Source organism: Trachurus trachurus (assembly GCF_905171665.1).
Source record: "Trachurus trachurus genome assembly, chromosome: 24".
Classification (NCBI taxonomy): domain Eukaryota; kingdom Metazoa; phylum Chordata; class Actinopteri; order Carangiformes; family Carangidae; genus Trachurus; species Trachurus trachurus.
Genome location: NC_139910.1, coordinates 9614983 through 9635581, shown reverse-complemented (window position 1 = coordinate 9635581; position 20599 = coordinate 9614983). Strand labels below are relative to the sequence as shown.

The 20599-nt window shown below is 44.3% G+C and overlaps 1 protein-coding gene across 1 annotated transcript in view; it reads left to right on the top strand.

The window, feature by feature from the left end:
* Positions 1-1891: 1891 nt before the first annotated feature.
* The window catches only part of sipa1l1 (signal-induced proliferation-associated 1 like 1), a gene marked incomplete at its 5' end in the record, with an annotated part of 31416 nt that continues 12708 nt past the window's right edge, over positions 1892-20599 (top strand). The window contains 12 exons of the mRNA XM_084000486.1: positions 1892-2195; positions 2337-3343; positions 3465-3684; positions 4942-5072; positions 6857-7045; positions 7693-7867; positions 9552-9655; positions 9858-10015; positions 15980-16559; positions 19127-19225; positions 19705-19880; positions 20159-20449. Of these exons, the coding sequence (XP_083856612.1) occupies positions 1892-2195; positions 2337-3343; positions 3465-3684; positions 4942-5072; positions 6857-7045; positions 7693-7867; positions 9552-9655; positions 9858-10015; positions 15980-16559; positions 19127-19225; positions 19705-19880; positions 20159-20449 (3434 nt within the window). The remainder of the gene's footprint in view (positions 2196-2336; positions 3344-3464; positions 3685-4941; positions 5073-6856; positions 7046-7692; positions 7868-9551; positions 9656-9857; positions 10016-15979; positions 16560-19126; positions 19226-19704; positions 19881-20158; positions 20450-20599) is intronic.

Here is a 20599-nt window from a genome sequence, read left to right as displayed (position 1 = left end):
AATTGGGACTGAATACTGTTTTTGTTTGGGCTCTTTAAAGCACTGACAATGACAGTACATTAAAATAACTGACTGTCCTTGTGCCTAGTCTGAGTAATCCACATACCACGTAGAGGTAGTCTGAGGTCTGTGGGAAGGGAAGGGAAGGGAAAGAATCAATCGCCCTGTTCATTCGCTCTCTTTCTCTCTCTCTCTGTAGCACACATACACATAGATATACTCACAGAAACATGCGCTGTACAAGTCCTTATCTCCATGGTGATACAAAGTGTGGTCTGCAGGAGAGAGTTGGTGCACTATTATGGACAAACCCGGAGCACAAACAACATAATTCAGCAGACTGAGCTCTCACTGTGTTTTTTCTGACAGGCTAAGCTGGATATAAATGTTGATTTTGTAATATCCTGAGCCCCTTCGTTGGAAAAGCCACATTGTGTGTGTGGGCCGACTTACAGTAAGAGCTGTCTGCAGCGGACAGTGTCATGAAGACGCATTCAGATGACAAAGACAAATCTGCAAGATAACCTCCTCGCCTCCTCTCATTTAAAACTGTTGATGCTGAGATGCTCTTTAACTTGATTTCTCCCTCTCTTCCTATCCCTCCCTCCCTCCCTCCCTCTCTCCCTCTTGCTCTTTACTTTTATTCTCAGTTTCTGTGCCGGGCCCATCCAGACTGAATTGAGTTCACTTACAGCATGATTGCGGAGCAGACTACTTTGTAGAGGCTTCAGCTGTGAACACTCATCATCAAAACTTTCCTCACCATCAAGCTACAGCTACAAAAAGGTACAGCTCCTCTACTGTTATTTGATTGAAGAGAATATAAATTTATGGTCTTGAAAATAGTGTTGTGTAATGAAAATATTCTATTTTTTTCTTCAGAGTAAAATCATACTCGTAGGTTTGTATCGAATGTAATCTTTTGTGAAGTGTTTTTGATGAGTTTACTTCTTGGATTCTAAAAAAAAAGGATTTCTGTTACACCAGAAAACTTAAGTAGAGACTGATGACTAAAACACGTTACTATTTGAAATTAAAATGCATTTTTTCCAGCATATTTCATGTCATTACTAATGTTTTCAGGTGGTACGACTAATGATCGTCAGGTGGTGCAACCAATTTTAACCAATAAATAACAGGTGAAAGTGAGCAAATGGTTTCTAAATGTAATGTGTGTAGTTATTACACTGAATGTATGAATTAGTGTATTTGTATAATTGTTTTCCTGCCTTTAAATGTAAAATTGGATGCTAACAAATAAGTATTAGGAATATATAAATATTTGGTTGTGCCACCTGACATATGTATTTTGGTTGCAAAGTTTAAAATACTAATAAAAAAGGAATTAAAACAGTTTGAAAAGTTATTAAATAAACAAGACACATTGTTCTGGACTCAAAAATATGTATACATCTACTTCTACTACATCAACTTTTTAAAAATACCTTTTTAGAAGCTTTATTTATTCTGTCAATTTTTTATTATGGTTATTATGTCTTATTTCAATTAATCTTAATATTGTATCTGTTTAGCACTTTACCTGCCCAGGGACTACAGGCGGAAATTAGCAATTGTTGCTATAACCTGGCTCAAAGCATCTCTTCTTGTTTTACAAGATTAATGTTTTTTTTGTGCATTGTCCCTGTTTTAAATAAATAAATTCAATCAAATTCAATCAATCAAATTTGTCATTGACCCTCATACCCAGAGATGTATTCAATATTTTGATATCTTGCATATTTTGTGATCTTCTTTCTGCAGAACCAAATGTGTCCATGAGACTCCCTCGTCACTTCAGTCAGTGGGCGCCATGTTAGCCTTAATCTAAACCCATCAGCTCCCCGTCCCTACCTCTCCCTCCCACCTCCCCTCCCTGTATCCATCCATCACCATGACCAGTCTGAAGCGTTCTCAGACGGAGCGCTCGGTCGGCGGCTCGGTGCCGGCGTCCGACGAGTTCTACACCCGACGCCTGCGCCTGCCCAACGGAGGCGCCCCGCCGCCACGCAGCGAAAGCACCCACATCTCCTCCTCCTCCACCACCGGCACCAACCCCGGCGTCCCCAAGATGGGCGTACGGGCGCGCGTGGCCGACTGGCCCCCGAGGAAAGACGGGGCGGGAGGCGTTTGGCACATTACCGTGGAAACAGACTCGCCCAGCTCCACCAACACCACAAGCTCTTCAGGATCAGGAAGTGGAGATAGAGAAAGACTTGTAGGAGGGGGAGGAGGAGGAGAAAGAGGAGAAAGAGAGAGAGGAGGAGGAGGAGGGGGAAGTGGAAGCGGTGGTAGTGGCGGTAGCGGTGGTGGGAGTGGAGGCGTGTCGGCCGTCACAGCCCACAGCAACCTGTCAGCCAAGCTGGGCCACCTGATAAGCCCGCAGGACTCGTCCATGCTGCGAAACATCCACAACACGCTGAAGAACAAGATGCAGAGCAAGGGAAAGGACAACCGCTTCCTGTCACCTGATGGCTATCTGGGCTCGCCGCGCAAAGGCATGAGGCGCATCCGCCAGCGCAGCAACAGTGACATAACCATAAGTGAGCTGGACGTAGACGGCAACGAGGGCTGGTCCTTCTCAGGGTGGACGCCCATGCACCGTGAGTACGGCAGCACTTCATCCATAGATAAGCACGGAGTGTCGGGAGAGAGCTTCTTTGACATGCTGAAAGGATACACGTCGGCCGAGGCCCCCGACCAGCGCAGCCCGGCGCCAGAGAGACTAACGGAGCTCCTCACCGTGGCGCCCATCAAGCAGGCCGCCCTCGACCTGCCCGACGGACCCTTAGGCCCAGCCAGAGGAAGTCCTGCCAGCCGGCTGAAGGAGCGAGAGAAGCACTTGAAGAGGAGGTCAAAGTCGGAGACGGGGGGAGAGTCGATATTCCGTAAGCTGCGCAGCGTGAAGGTGGAGGGCGACACGTCGAGGGCCGGCTCCGACGCCGAGGATGGCGGGAAAGGAGACGAGAGCGGCCCCCCTCCCAAACCCTGGGCCTGCCAGAGGGGCTTCTCCCACTTCGACGTCCAGTCTCTCCTCTTTGACCTCAACGAGGCCATCCAGAGTCGGCACTCCGGGTCCAAGCGCAAGAACACCACGACCGGAGCGTCAGCCGCCGCCGCCGCCTCCGCTTCGGCCACGTCCTCCCTCTCCTCCAATCAGAGCGGAGTGTATGGGTCGCCCTGCGGCTCACAAGAGGAGTTGAGCAAGGAGGGGGCAGGGGGGCACCCCACCAACCCCGCCTTGGACCCTGGTGACGACAAGAGCAACGATCTGGTGCTCAGCTGCCCTTGTTTCAGGAATGAGATCGGTGGTGAGGGCGAGAGGAACATCTCTCCTGCTAAACAGGTAACTCCTGTTCAAGAACAGGATGATTACATGTAATAAAACAAAGCTGGTAACTGCATATTGAAGGAAATAATTGTCAGTTCACTCACCTGACGTGTCCTTGTGTTTGGCCCTACAGCAGGGCAGCATCGGTAGCGGTGGGAGCTCCAGCAGCTCCTCCGGCAGCACAGAGGAGGGGCCGTTGGACGCCACACTCACCACACATTTCACCAACGCTGGCGTGGCCGTGTTGGAGGCCTCCAAAGACGGGCCGAGCCAACACGCCGACAGGTCCAAACGATACATTGTGGAACATGTTGACCTCGGCGCCTATTACTACCGAAAGTACTTCTACCTCAGAGGTAAGCAGAACTTTTTTTTTATTGTGCACGGTTACCTGAGTACCCGCGTAGGCAATCTCTGCTAATCGGTTATGAATTATTACCCGGCTAACCTAGGATTTAAAAAATGTCATGTTAGAGCGCAGTCTAGCTTCGGATCAAACTACGTAATCATGCCATGGTTCGGGTTTTTCGTAGTGTTAAACAGTTTCGGATCAAACAACGTGTTTTTTTGCTGTGTAAAAGCATTTTTGGATCGAGCCTTGAACTTGCAAACCTTTTACAAGAATCTGTGGTGGTTCCCTTGGGGTAAGCCGTAGGGAGGGAGACGATAGATCTCATCAAGTCTGTTAGAAAATAGAGAAGAAACCTTCTGAGTTATTTCCTGAGAGGAGGCAGAGAGGAGCGTAGGCGCCAAAATGTACTGTGGACTAATAAATAAGGACCAATGACTGGGGAAAAAAAGTTTTCCCCTCCGAAGCAGCCTGGGCATAAACTCCAATCTCTACTCTTATTAACCACCTGATATTTTGTCTGACGACGCTGTGTGTCAGTAATGCGCATTTATGCCCCGGCTGCGCTCTGTCTCTCATGTGACAAAGCGCATTTAGGAGTCATTCTATTTTTATTAAAGTAATCAGTTACGCGAGTAAGACCAGGTTAGGTTTCTTGGTTAGAAAATTCCTCGAAATGCCCATGCCTATACGGAAACATATGGGACCAAAGGGCAATTACAGAACATACTAACTAACTAAGACAGAACAAAATAAAGAACAGGGGGGTGGAATTGTAGGAAAGGGGTATTGAGCAGGCATATTGAATTTGTTGGGAATAAAAAGAGAGAATAGAGAGAAACAAAAAAGAAGAAAAAAGAAAGGGATGAACAGTGTGAAGTAGTGTTTGGAGGCATCAGCTCTGGACAAATTGTATGAATGGGGACCAGGTGTTATTGTTTTCCAAATTTGAGTCTTCAGGTAGCAGATTGTACCAATTTTTTTGTGATAGATTTGTTCAAGTAGAACTTTAATATCTGTGTTTTCTGTCTCTCTCTCTTTTTTTTTTGAGAAATATTATCTACTATTCGTAGAGAAAATGCCATTTCCTGTTTCTTTTAGCATGCAATGGTAATGTTGTTGTCACATTGTCACATCCTTCCCTCATGAGAACAACAGAACTAGCTGTATTTTGTGTATAGCGGGGGGGTTTTTTGTGTGAATTTTTCCCCGTCTTAAGCATCCTAATTTGTGTCTATTCCTGCCCCAAAACCACTCCTCTCAGAGCACTGGAACTATCTGGGGGTCGACGAGAACCTGGGTCCAGTGGCCGTGAGCCTGAGGAGGGAGAAGCTGGACGAGCACAAGGACCACGGCCAGCAGTACAACTACAGGGTCATCTTCAGAACGAGTGAGGTACATTGAAATCCTGCTGACACCTTTAATACATGGACATATTGTTGATGCGTTGTGTTTCATCAGCTTTGTTTGTTGATTGTTGCGTTCGGATTTGATTTTAATTGTTCAGCGGCTTCCGCCCTTTCACAAACATACAGTGTTTGTAGCTGTTCCCTATGGAGCCATGAACGTTCACGCTCGCAAATGTGTCAATATTTAGTACATTCTGTACTGAATGATGTTACGACGGAGCTATTACGAGTTCAAACTGTGTAGGAGTTGAAACATAGGATGTTCCCGGGCATGCTTATGGAAAAATACAGTTGATAACGGTTGGGGAAGTCACAGCTCGGCTCAAGACCTAAGATGCCGTAACATCTATACCGTAACACCACCTCCAATATATTCATGTTCTGTTTCATTTGTAATTCATTCCCCCAGTTGTTTATTCTCAATGCTCAATATCCAGTTTACAGCAAGAGGGAATCTTTTGTGAATCCCTCTAGCCCTCGCTGTCATCTCCTCCAATAGACAGACTAGAGCTACAGATCCATGTCCTCATTCCCTGAGCCGAACGCCCACCTACCATCTTTGTCAGCCTTCATCTGTGAAGGACTGAGCTGTGCCATTTTGCAGCTAAACGAGACTAAAATAGTGCCAAAGGTATTCGAGAGGAGAAGGGGGAAAGCATTGCTCTTGTATTGAAGCGCACCATGAGTAATAGCCCTTCCAATCTCTTGGGATGACGCACAACCTACTGTGCTATGTTTTCCTCTCTCTTCCTCCCTTCTCTTCCCTTCCTCTCTCCTCTCTCTAATTGCTATTTTCAGAGCAGGGAGCTGGGCAGGTATAGATATATATATGTGTGTGTGTGTCCGTGGGAGTGAGTGGGATGCACCGATGTTAAAGAGATAAGTCCAGTGTCCACCGAGGACGGCGATTGTCCTCTCGTCAGTCAGCCGGAGTGCTCCTCATCCTTGGTTTGTTTAACCCTGAGGGTGTTGGCACAAACACTGGGCCTTCCAAACACAACGCCAAGACACACAAACACAACACACAGACACTTCTAAGTGATTCTCAAGAGCCATGGGACCGCTACAGATAATCCAGCTGTGCTTATTTGTTCGTGATAGATATTCAGGTCCCGGTCCCTCTGCTGTCCTCTTGATTAATTCATGGAAGTCTATCTTGAGTTTGTTTTAGCCTGAAGACCTGTCTTCCACTGCTAGTTGAATTTCATTTTACAGGCCTTAGGCTTCATCGCAGCCTTGCTGTAGCTTTGCAGATATAGACCTACAGTACTAATGTTCCTATTATGGTTAGACAGCTAGCTTTGCTTATGTTGCTGCTGCCAATCATAGGCAACTTTTAAAAAAGCCAAGACACAGCACAGAGCAGAGAGGGAAGAACCTAACAGGAAATGTTCAGGATAAAGAGGAGAATTAGCTTAAGTTGAAAACTGAAGTGACCATGCGTCTGCAGTAATGTGCTCCAAAAATAAACTAAAAACTGTTCAGGGAATTTCAGAATGTCAGACATTTGTTTTTGTTTTATTGTGGTACAGTTTAAAAAGAAGCTTTTGAGAAAAGAAAAAAAAAACCTGTATTTAGACAGACAATCATGGGTCCAGACTGATGCCTTAGTAAAGACTAGAGTCTAAATACGTGTAGTCATGTTCACAATTTTACTGCAAATCATTTTTAAATGGTGTTCTCTAAACTCGCTAAACTTAGATCATTTGTTGTTCCCCTGATTTTTGCATTTTCTATTTTCTTCTCTTCCCTCCGGCTGCCTGTCTCTAGCTCAACACCCTGAGAGGCTCCATCCTGGAAGACGCTGTACCCTCCACCTCCAAGCACGGCCTGGCCCGGGGCTTGCCCCTCAAAGAGGTGCTGGAGTACCTGGTGCCCGAGCTGAACGTCCACTGCCTGCGCCTGGCTCTCAACACGCCGAAGGTCACCGAGCAGCTGATGAAGCTGGACGAGCAGGGGGTAAGGAGATGAAATGAGACGGGTGAACTCCAATAATTCCTTTGATTGCTCACATTGAATGAACTCGTGTTTGATCTGTTGTATTACTCAGGCTTCACAATGTACTCGTCAGTCCTCAAAAATAGCATCCACTTAGCATGATTACTCATACTTTGAACTAAAGACACGACTTTATGAGACATTATCTTGTATTGTGAACAGCACATTATTTTCATTTGGTGTTTTATTATTAATTTTATGGAACATTTATTTTTATATTTTGCTTTATTGAACCATTCACGCCTATGAAACTATCATATTGAATCAAAGTGGAGGATCTCAACCACATATCGGCAAAGTTTGCATAAATACGCGCATGCCTCTTTTGAAAAAACAAGTAAAATACAAAACAAGCTGTTTGATACTCGTGCGCCCTGATGCAGTCATCAAAAGCTGAACCTCTGTAAATGTCAACGTGATTTCTCCGGAAAATGGCACAGCGATCACTGCAGAACATCCCAAGGTGGCTATTCTTAAAATGCCAACGTGAGTTCTCCCCAAAATGTCAACGTGGTTGTTCTGACATGATTCCTACACGGTGTTATGCCGGTGTGCCCTCTTTTTCATTGCAACAATGGCTGTTTGCTCTCTCTCTCTCTGCTCTATAGTTGAGTTTCCAGCGGAAGGTGGGGGTGATGTACTGCATGGCGGGCCAGAGCAGCGAGGAGGAGATGTACAACAACGAATCAGCTGGTCCAGCACTAGAGGAGTTCCTTCATCTGCTCGGGGAGAGAGTCAGACTCAAAGGCTTCACCAAGTACCGCGCTCAGCTGGACACCAAGAGTACGTACTGTACACGCACCGACATATCAGGTTTTCTTCAGAAGTGCAGAGGAAAAAGCTGCAGATTGCTTTAAAGGGCATTTCCAGTCATAATCAATGTTTACCTCAGATATCAGGTCACCTATGTTCATTTCATCCCATCCATACTCCCAACTGCAGCGTGTGGACGTTTATATTCGTTTTTTCAATGTTCATTAATGGGCTCTGGACTAATTTTAAAATTGTTCTGTGGTTGCACCTAACGTCCTTTTGACCATCATTTAAATTTTAAAGTTCGGACTTACCGCAGCTTCCTCATTGTTCCTTTCCGTGTCAGAGAACAAATGCCTCAGAGTCCCTCATAGAGTCTCTCTACTGTTCTCTGACCCAACCTGATATCTGAGGTAAACATCGATTACGACTGGAAATGCCCTTTAAAACCGAATGCCTGAGCCACAGCAGCAGGGTTACTGCACATTGACACACACACTCTATAGAAGATCTCATTGACTGAAGGAGTCTTGAGTTCAGTGTTTGATGGGATTGTGGGAGGTGACCAACAGCACTCACATGATGATGTGTATGTTCAATGCCTGAAGATACAATGAGATATTTATAATGGTACAATCACTTCCAGCTCAGATCTCTAAAACAGACATACGGTCTTTCTTGGCGTGGGCGTCCGTCCAGCTCAACTCACTTGGTGTAGAGCACATGCCAATTTGACTTTTAGTCCTTGACCCAGTGTCCCCAAGTTCAAACCCGACCATAGCTGCATGCCATCCTCCCTCTCTCTCTCCTTTCCTATAACTGTAGTCAAGATAAAATCCTTTAAAAAAGCAACTCTAGCTGTATATTATAACCTAGTAAGTAAAATAAAGTAAATACGGTATATCCAAAATCACAGCTCAGTCATTGTCTTTCATTTATGTGTTGATGTGATTTATTTATTTTTTATCAGGCGACAGTGCTGGAAAAATGTTTAAAAAATCAGGATTAGACCACAGGCGTCCCAGCCACATACCAGGTTTTGACCTAGACCTGTTTTGAATGAGGCCTCTGCCCTTCTTCAGTCTCAGTCTACTTTAATTCATCTGGATTCCTTTCACTGATTCTTCAGTTTCCTCTCATTCGCTGCCTTCCAATAAAAAAAATGCTTTCACTTTCAGGCGTGTGTGGCAGATGGCCTCTGGTTTCATATTACTCGGTTTGGGAAAGTAATACCAATCCTCTTTGTTTTTCTTCTCCCTTTCCTTCCTCCTACAAATGAGTCTGTTTATATTTTATTCTCTCTATTTGACTGTCTGTATATCAATAAAATAATCCGCCATAACTCTTCCAGTCACATTTTGTTGGACATACAATACATCCTTCGGTAACCTAGTAAATTAATTACAGCCGTGCGAGGGGCTCCCTGTGGAAAGGTCGTGTAGCTAGGTTAAGTATGGCCTTTTAAACACCTTGTGACTGTTTTGTTTACTGATCACATTGATGGACTGTGGAGGTGGTTATTAACATTTAGTGGCTCTCTGGAGGGCCGGAGCCTGTTAAGAGGCTCAGGAAACGCTGATCAGCAGATGAGCACGGGCGTCATGCAGATGCTATTTGGTTATGATTGCTCACACTACACTGGTTAGCAGTGGAAATGTTTCTGAGATAATTGAAAAATACTAATTTGAATGTTTTGAATGTTTCCCCTCCTCAGCTGACTCGACAGGCACCCACTCCTTGTACACCACTCATAAGGATTATGAGATCATGTTCCATGTGTCGACCATGCTGCCATACACACCCAACAATAAGCAACAGGTATGTTGATCAAATGCGTCACAGCCATACAACATACTATATATGTTACCTGCAAATTAATTCCAATGAATATCATCTCTCAATGTTCAGCAAGTGCACAATTTACTCTGTCAAATTCAGTTAATGCATTTTTATTTTCTGCTGCATGCTGTATGCATCTACTGTATATCTAACTGTAGTTTCTCCTGCTGCTCTTTTCCAGTTACTGCGGAAGCGTCACATCGGGAACGACATTGTCACGATTGTATTCCAAGAGCCCGGGGCGCTTCCCTTCACTCCCAAAAACATTCGCTCACACTTCCAGCACGTCTTTGTGATCGTGCGGGCACACAACCCCTGTTCTGACAACAGCTCCTACAGGTGAGATTCAACAGCTCCACATGGAGTACACTGTATTTATACACAACTTTTAAACAGTGCTGAGGCTGATATAAGACTGCTGTCTTATATTGAATACAGTGACAATGATTACTTTATTGTGGAGTTTGTTTAAGTATGTGACTGGATATAATGAAGAAATGGGACAAAACCAGAACCAATGGTCGGGCTGTAATCTCTGAGGTGTTTAAACTATATAAGAAAGATATACAGTACGTATAAGCAGGCTGAAATTGTATGGTGTTTTTGTTAAATGTCTGCCGGCCATTTTGTGTCATTTTTCCACTACCTTTACTAAAAAAACAAAACAAAAAACAGGGAGGGGATCTTTTATAATGTCTCATCTTATATTCAGGCCATTGCATTACATGCATTTAGAAAAAAAGTGGAGGTATAAACTTTTGTCATACTTATTATATGCGCATGAATTCTAATGAATCATTACCCGTCACCGCTGAAACAATAAGGCTCTTATCTGCCGGCTCAGAGAGTTGTACAGCTCTCATTACCTTCGCAGTTCCATCACTCCATGGAGTAGGCTGTGAGTGTTTAGAGCCCTCTCTACAGCTCACGATTTATTACCGCATTGTCAGAGATGTGTAATATGAAATACAATGTAGGCAACCTGGAGCCATTTTAAAGGAATAATGAACATTCAGCCTCGTCTCTATTTCCTGTTTCAGACGGTTCAGCTGTGAAGGACATTTCATTCTCTGTTTATTTCTGCCTCTGTCTTGTTATCTGCTCTTCTGTCATTCTCTCTTATCTTGCCCTCTATGAGCCGTCCTCTCTCTCATACTAATGGCTCTTTTAATTGCTGTCTGAGCACATTGTGTGAGGTCTTAATTGCCCCCCATGGGGCTACTTCGTTACTGAGCAACAACACACACACACCAGAGCCCTGCCACGGAGTGACGACGGAGCAAATACTATTTACACGTGCCTTTTGTGATTCACAATTTTTGAATTAGGTTTTCTGAAGTGGGGAGAAAAAAGCACTATCGAGGTGAAACATCTGGTTCCAGAGGCAAATTACAATTTGTAGTCACCACGGGGAAGTTGACTGAGTCATAATGTATTAAGTAATGATGACCTAAATGCTTTGAAGCCTTAGTGTGTTTCCTCCAGGTTTCAGAGGACATTCCTATACACACAGGGCAGGGAAATACAGCACACCTCATTGTTCTGTTTAATGTGGTTCTGCGCTCTTAAGTCTTTTCCCACATTCACCTGGACTCCCTCCTCAGGGGATCTGTAGGTTTTGAAACATCTGAGAAAGCACTAACTTGATCTTGAATAATTCCCCTTGTCTGCTGTAGACAATATCAGTGGTTATAAGTCTCTCATGTGGTTCTGTTGGCTGTGAGACCGGTGCAACAGTGGATTGTGTTTGCAGGAATTTGGAATCCTTTTGTGTGTTTTATTCAGCGCCGTTACTCCTATAGAGTTGTCACTACAGCTAGCTACAATTATTAGGATGACTCACTACAGACTAATGTCAAATTCAGAGACGATTTCAATGAAGTTAAAAAAATAAAAAATAAATAAAAAATAAAGTTTATTTATATAGCACTTTTCACAGACAAATCATGTCACAAAGTGCTTTATAAGAGTGAATATAAAACTTGATTCAATGGACCACAAAACAGACACATAAAATAATAGTATATACAATGAGTAAGTGGAGCAAATGACTGCCTAAACAGACGGGCTGTAGGCTAATTAATGAATTATAGTACCACATATTGTTATACTGGAATTGTTTAAGAATATAAATGTGAATACATTGATGCACTGTGGGAACCAACTTTCCAACCTCTCAATATCAAGGAATTACATTCTCCATCTGAGGCATGCATCTTTGCCAAGATCTCTCAGATTGTTCCCATACAAGATTTCCTCTGTTTCTAGCGAACCAGGCCACATGTTTTCGGTTATTTATTTACTGCTTGAACGCTGCTGCTATAATTGGATGTGATTACCTGTTAATCCCACCTACTTTAAAAGCTACTTTTGAGTAATGAGGTCCTAATGGCTGCAGATAAAATGGATTAAGATATGAGAACTACTGAACTTTACATTTCAGTGCCGACTGAAAAAGTTACTGCCTGTGTGACCAAACATCCTGAGAGGAATAAATTGGTATTGTGTCACTGAAAGCAAACACTTAACACATGTCGAAAAGTAAATATTAAGAGTCAGTTTCTAGAAAAGCAAGTAATGCAACAATTCACCGATGTCTTCAGGGTTGAATTCTTACTGTAGTATGTATTTGTTTCTGTTTTTCTTACACACCTCTATGAAGTAATGCCTATACGTGACTAAACAAGGGAGCATTACACTGTATGAGGTAATACCGGCTGTGTGATTGAGATGAGCGCAACACCAGATGAACACTTTTTTTTGTTCAGTGTGAAAAATGACTCGCTTCCGTGCACAGGTTGACTCTTGTCCCCGTATTTATTTTTCACTGTACAGTATGACAACTTCATGTGGCCTCTTTGTGCTCACACATTCATCTTGTCCTGTGTGCTACTGTACATTAATAACACAGTGTCAGTGATGATGGATAACACTAACTGTTGCAGGGCTGAGGTCATCCCCTCCCTGTAGTCATCAGTTTTGTGTTATCTATGAAGCAGTTTCACTCTTAACTCCATATTTGTCCTTTTTTAACAGATTCATTCTCACTTCCAATGTCAAGATAACTTTAAAGCCAAAACAGCTGCTACTAGTCTCTAACCTAACTGCAGATACTGTCCACAAAACATTTACTGTTCCTCCTCTGAGTCTCCCAACTCCAATAGGTATTGACATGTTCTTTTTCTTGCCCTGGCTCAGTGGGCAGCAGGTTGTGGATACTGGAGGAGCAGAGCTGCCCACACACTGGATATTTATAAGACCACAAATCACTGAAACCACAGGAATGTGCTCTTTCATTTCTACTGCCAACCCTCCTGCCATGACCATCTCACAGCAGCCAGCCAACCAGCCAGCCACACAGCCCAGCAATTCCCACTGCACTCGACTCCACTCTCCTAGCCCCCCCTTTCTTTTTTTCTTTCTCTCTCGTTCTCACCCTCTTTTCTCAATTTGGTCTTTCTTTTTCCTCATTCATGATTATTATATTTTTTTCTGAATGTTCTCTGGCCTGAATTCCTCTACCCCTTTCTCTCTCTTTCTCTTTCTCTCGCCATCACGTCTTTGTGTCCTACGTGAGTCACAGGTCTTTGGTCGACTGACTCACAGGTGTTTGAGATCAGCACAAGTGCTTTTAGAGCTCCGGTGTAATGTATTGAGTGATGTTTGTAACGATGGGGAAGAATAAGAATAAAAGGTCACTTTTTTTATTTTAATCATTTATTCAGGCTGCGTATGACCACTTTGCTGTCGCTCCTCTTTCTGAAATACCCTGCATGATTCACCTGTCATCGAGTGAATATCAGATGCAAGCAGGTGTCTCTCTGCACTGCATTTCTAATTATCAATCGTCTGAAGCTGCACTTGAGTATATTTGCATATTAAGAGCTGTTTTAAACCTGCATTTACTCACTTTTTGAATTTGATATAATGGACATGTGAGCAGACAATTACTTTTCCAGCTGATACAGAGCAACATTAGCATTTCATCATCATCTTCCTAAGCACTTGATGGATGCAAGTCAAAGATTCACTCTACTTTTATCTCTTATTTGGTCTCTACTCACTCCTGAGAAAACAAATAAACAAAGCTGTAACCATAATAATGAGCTGAAACATACTAAAGAGTGGAACAGCTGAGGGCAACAGCAAAGTCCCATTATCCCAGATAATCATCTTTGTGTTTGTCACCATGAATCACTGCCTAAACCTGCCTGTTTGTACAGGATTTGTTTTCAAAATGAGTGGGGAGGAGCCTTTACATCAACCTGCCTGTCTAATTAATAGGCAAATATTATGTGTTTTCAGGTTTGAACAGTACTTACTGTTACAGATGTTGTGTGTTGGTGTGAAAAATCGAATTGGGATATACTGTATATATATAGGATCTGGCACGGTTTGTGTCTTATTTTAAACACAAAGGCGTTTGAGAGCATCTAGGAAAGTAAGTAACACTTTGATCTTTCAGTTACAACATCCTGTTTTTGAATGTGGAAGAACGGCAGTAAACAAGGCAGTGCGCGCAAAAAAATTTAAGTATGTATGAAGTGACAGTATGATGCCGCAGCGATTTTTATTGGACTGTTTGAATTATTCTCTGTGATGGCAGAAATGAGAGAGATAAGGCTCTTAGTGCAAATACACAAGCAGTCAAATGAAAGCCGACACAAATCCTTCCCACAATAGCTGCAGGGATGTTTATGTTAACGTATTTGTGTATGACCCTCCACCTACGCATGTGCACACACACACACACACACACACACGCCACCTTTCTTTCCTTCTTCTACCTTATGCCTTGTGGGAAACGCAAAGCAACATTTTGACACACTAGCAACAGCTGAAGGTATTCTCAGCTTCTCGGCGTTCATTTGCCAGCGCTATAGTATAAAAGCCTGTTTTCACTCCCAAGGCAATTTCAAGCAGGAAAAAAATGAAAAAACATAAATAAATGAAAAAAAAGCTTCCTCTCTTACCCCTGTCTGTCACAAGTAAGGAAAGGTGGGGAATAAGGTGTCAACAATTTGACGGTTAGTATAATTGAACACCGCGAGTCTCCCTTGAGGACAGGGTGTCTCTGTTTAGAAATATGTGGGAGACAATTTGACTTTAGTTGCTTATTAGACAAAGCTATTAATCCTGGTGTCAACATGTTTACTGATGCATGTCACCAGAGATGTGTGTGTGTGTGTGTGGGAGACAAGGGGGCTCGACTTACAGTGTTACTCCTGTCAGCTGGTAATTATCACCTGAATGAAGTCGTGTGATTGAGCTCATTTGGTCATGAGGAGGTTGAGACCAGGACAGGTGTCCCATGAATAGACTGGTCCTTATTTATTAACTGCTTCAGACTGAGATGTTGAACAGATCTGGTCTGAAGTCTGTTTGTCTTTTCTTTCCAGTGAGCAATCGTTCCCATAATCTTCCCAGAGTCTCCCACACACACAAATTTCCCTTCTTGGCCACATTTTCCTTTTTTTTTCTCTCACTCTTGGGTTTTCTGTGGGCTTTGGGCAGGAGATTTTTGAATAGCAGTCCCCCCCCTCCATCCTCTCTCCTCCACTCTCCTCTCCTCTCCTTCCTCTCCGTGGCTGCTCAGCTGAGTTCCTGACATACCAGACGGGGCAAACAGCCTCAGATGGCCATTCCTGGGACTTAATGAAAGGAAAAGGGAGATGAGAAAGGGAGGTGGGGAGCAGCGAAAACAGGAAGGTATAGCACATAGAAATTAAACACGCCGTAAGGAAACGGCGGCGAAGCAAACAGAGTAAAGCCATTAATACTTATTGGGTACAGCACTTGGACAGATAACTCTGTTTAGGTAATAAATACAGCGGCAGATGAGTCATTTGAAACAGATGATTCTGAAGAAAGATTATCTTACCAAGAAAGGGGGAAAAGGGAGAGTTTGGAACTGACTCTGCTACTTTTACCACTTAAAAATTCAGACTGTTGTTGTTTCAGTGCTGAGATGTGATATAAACCTGTCAAAGGGTTTTCTATTTTTATGTTCCCACACTTGTTTGAGGGTAAAGGCTTTGTATCAAACATTATCTGTGTTGCTGAATCTGGCTATACCGTTTGTTTTAACTTGTAAATCTTAATGACATAAAACCCCTCAAGCTTTGGATGGCTGGATGGCTGGATTTTGATTTACGGCGCAATAAAACGCTAGATCTGAGCCGGAGAATCTGTAACGTCTGAGGAGAAACACCCAGCAGCCTCTGTTTGCCACATTGTTAGCCCATCTGGAACAACTCATTCGTTAACCATCAGTTCTTCTCTTCTCTCCTCTTTCTCCTCCAGTGTGGCGGTCACTCGTTCCAAAGACGTGCCCTCTTTCGGACCCCCGATCCCAGAAGGCGTCACCTTCCCCAAGTCCTCCGTCTTCCGGGACTTCTTGCTGGCCAAGGTCATAAACGCGGAAAACGCCGCTCACAAGTCGCACAAGTTCCGCGCCATGGCCACCCGGACGCGTCAGGAGTACCTGCGCGACCTGGCCGAGCGTCACACCACCAGCACGCCCATCGACCCCTCCGGGAAGTTTCCTTTCATCTCGCTGGCGCACAAGAAGAAAGAGAAGAGCCGGCCGTACTCGGGGGCGGAGCTGCGCAGCCTCGGGGCGGTGACCTGGATGGTCCACGCCGAGGATCACGGGACCGGAGGGGAACTGGAGGGTCTCCTGGCCATGTCCAACGACTTTCTCATCCTGCTGGACCAAGAGGCCAAAGCCGTGGTGTTCAACTGCGCCACAAAAGACGTGATTGGCTGGATGCTGAGCAGCCCCGCGTCCTTGCGGATTTTCTACGAGCGGGGAGAGAGCGTGTCTCTGAGGAGCATCAGTAATAACACTGAGGATTTCAAAGAAGTGGTCAAACGTCTAGAGGTTAGAGCACACACACACACACACACACACACACACACACACACACACACACACACACAGACACACACACACACACACACACACACGGCTTAGATAATGAAAATATAAAACCTGTTCTCACTTGTAATATGTTTAAAGGGATAGTTCAACATTTTGGCAAATTGGCCCATAGCCATAATCCCTATAGTTTTAGCAGTAGGTTTGTTACCTTTAATTGTCGGTGCAAGCTATTTTTAGAACGGCGGAGCAGAACCGCGAGCTGCTCAGAGCTACGCTACGGAGGCTCATGGGATTTCTTGGTTTCCCCCATCAAACTCATCAAATACACAATCCAACAACTCCAAAACGCTCTGGTGGACAAGTTGTGACCTGCACTTTCACCACGGGGGAAACCAAGAAATCCCATGAGCCTCCGTAGCGTAGCTCTGAGCAGCTCGCGGCTCTGCTCGGCCGTTCTAAAAATAACTTGCACCGATCAATTAAAGGTAATAAACCTACTCCTAAAACTATAGGGATTATGGCATTGGGCCAATTCGCCAAAATGTTGAACTATCCCTTTAATAACTTTTGATTTATCTTCATAATTTGAAGCAACACTTGTCATTTGCTGGGCCTCTTGCTCCCTGTTGGGCTGCTGCACATTCAAAATCACATTAGATCAGTTGATGCCATATTTATTTGCCAAGAGAACTGAAATTAGGTCCCTTGGTCCGCGTTATCAAACGGGTGGCACCACTTATGCTGCAGAACTGTACCAGACTCAGCGGGGTAGTTAGAGGACTCTGGATGACAACAAAACGACGACTAAAGGTGACAAGCATTCATTCACATGGAGCAGACAAGTACTGGGAAAAGCAAATCAATGGACATGAACGCTGCTGGCTGCCATTGATCATTTACCTGGCCCACACACTCACACTCTCTCTCTCTCTCCCACTCTTGGCTGTCGGCTGTCAGTCTGCCAAAATGACAGCATTTTTTATGTCTACATGCCAAAGCTGCTGTCTCATTACTGGTCTCAGCTTTATTGAGGGAGTTTCAGAAACACCTCTGGACAACAGACTCCTAATGGCTCCATACACCTACACACACAGCAAAGTGGTGATAGCTCTTCCTTAGCTGTTTCCATGGAAACTGGTTAGGAGAAAAAAAGGTGTTTTCTTATGTAATCACCAGTGCTTTAGAATACATTCATATCTCCAGTCTCCCCCTACCTTCAAACTGTGCTTGTGTGTGCATATGTGTGTGTGTGTGTGTGTGATGGTTTTTATCATGTATGTATTTATGTAACCTGGATTGAGTCCACCTCCACCGTCTTTGATTTGCACACATGCATGCATACAAACATACTTGAACAAACACATCGTTATTTGGCTCGCGACTCAGAGAAGTGTCTCACTTTCATGTTGCATTTTATGCATCTGGCGTTAATCTTCAATCATTTGGAATACGTCGCTGCCAGAGAGCGGAAGAGAAGTGGCCTTGGGCGACTCGCTTTATGGAACTTGTCTCTTCCACCCTCCCTCTCTCTCTGTATCTCTCTGTACGTCTCTCTCTCATGCTCATCTCTCTGCTCTCCTTTTTTTCTCCCCCTCTTGTTTACTCTTTATCGTTCCCCTTTTTCTTGTACTCTCTCTTCCTCTCCTACGCACACATTCAGAAACATCAGAGAGCATCATAACAATTCCTATCAGGTGCCAGTCTGCGGCATGATTTATTCACGCTAGCCCTGTGAAGTTTGGCTTCTATGGAGCTTTTGCTAACGTCCTGTTCAGACAGAAAAATGCAAGGCACCTTGAAGCTGCCAGACACATCACTCAGGGAGAAAGAGAGATGGAGAGAGGGTGGGAGTGATCAGCTGTGACTGGCCACAATGAAGAAGAAGAAGAAGAAGATGGAGGACTGTTTTTATCCGATTCTGTGTCAACTCGCTGGTTGCCCTTTGCATTATGACAAGTGATCTGAGCTGTTTCTCTATAAAAAAAAATAAAAAAAAACTTTTCTTAAAAACGTTTTTCTTCCAACACTTACAGAAAGAAAAGCATCTGCTTTGCAGTGCTCGCCCACCTTCTCCAAATGCAGAGAGTCACATCACACGTTCCACGAAAATACTGGAAAAAAGTTCAAAAATGTTTCTCCTGAGCAGGAAGACCTAAAGTGTTTATTTCTGTCCCTCCCTGTCTATTGTGTGAATGTACCATGAATGTGGAAGGGGGTCACTGAAAGTTTGCACGGAACATGTATGCACACCTGCGCACACACACACCCCTTCATGTTTGCAGACCTGGATAATCCCATTGATTGCCCTCGTCCCAAAAAGCCGACTGTACTCACAGAGATGGTGTTTGACTTTTGTGCACATTTGACTGAAGTTTTGGATGATAAGACAAATCTACCTCAATTTTTCCTTCTCTCTGCTTTGCCATTTTTTTTTTTTTTTACTTTCTGCACCTTTCTGTCCCCATTTTGCTCTTTGTCATCATCTCTCCTCCCATCATTACTGTCGTTTCTTCTCTCTTTCTTCTCTCGTACTCATTGTGCATCTCTCCTTCCCTCCCGATGTCCAGCTCCTGACTAAAGGCTGTGAGACATCAGAGATGACACTTCGCCGAAACGGCCTGGGGCAGCTCGGCTTCCATGTGAACTACGAAGGCATCGTGGCTGAGGTATCACTCTGTACCCAAATGTCCCACTGAAAATAGACTCTGAAACAACCTAGTAAATCACTGGGTGGCAGATGTTTACACAGAACATCTGAATATGCTTAATTATTTGTCATCTACTCGTTATTGTGATGAATCTATACTTGCATTTGTTTTGTTTTTGTATTGAATTAATTTTTAAGTCTGTATGTTTTGAATTAGTTCTCAGTCTGTGTCTTTGAAGTGTTAACTGATTTATCTCCGGCTTATTGGAAAAAATATTTACACCATTACTCTCCCCTTATTAGATGCGATTAAATCATAGAGATGAGACTGTGGCTGCCATTCATTTGCATGTTTTGTCCTAAAATGGCTTACATTAATTCACCCAATAACATTTTCCATTTTCCAATGGAGAAAACTCACGTAACTCTCCTTTTTTAAAATATATTTCTGCTGCTCACTATTTCAGTTCTAATGCAGTCAAACTTTGTCGCTACTAGGTGGAGCCGTACGGCTACGCCTGGCAGGCGGGACTGCGACAGGGAAGCCGATTGGTGGAAATCTGTAAAGTTGCCGTAGCAACACTGACCCACGAGCAGATGATTGACCTCCTGCGGACCTCTGTGACGGTGCGCGTCGTTATCATCCCACCACATGACGACGCCACTCCGCGCAGGTAGGTGGGATGGTACTTTACAGTATGCGAGGCACTTGTTAAATACGCCGCTTTTGTTCGTGTTTTCCAACGGCGGTAAACAAATGAGCCGCTCTTTTGTATCAGATGTTTAGTGGTTTGCACTCGAACGAAGAGGCAGAGGTCAAATAGCTGTCCTTGTTTTAAGAGACAATAATATTTAAGATGTTTTTAATAACCTGCCAGGAAAGAAAAACTGAGCGAACCTCCACTGGCAGAGAGAGACAAACAGACTCAATCCAACATTTTTCGTCCCACAGAGGCTGTTCAGAGCTCTATCGAATGCCCGTGTCGGAGTACAAGGGCAGCAGCACCGACAGCGGCTCCTTCGAGTACAAGTTCCCCTTCCGCAGCAACAACAACAAGTGGCAGAGGACGTCCAGCAGCCCCCAGCAGTCGCTCACCGCCTCGCCGCAGCCCCACACGCCCAACCGCGCCATCAGCCTGGGCAGCTCGGTGGGGAAGACGCTGTCGGCCGAGAGGCTGGAGAGGGGCGGCGGGGTCATCCCACGCAGCGTCAGCAGCGACGGTCGACCCCTGGACACCAAAAGGTTAGAATAGAAGAACCTGTCTGCGGAAAATCACATTTGTATTTGGGGAGGGGGGGGGGGGGGGGGGGTTGGTGTGTGGGAAAGGTTTCCAAAAATGAATACAAACTGGAAAATATGGATTTTAAAGGCCAGAACTCTGAGCAGCTGGTG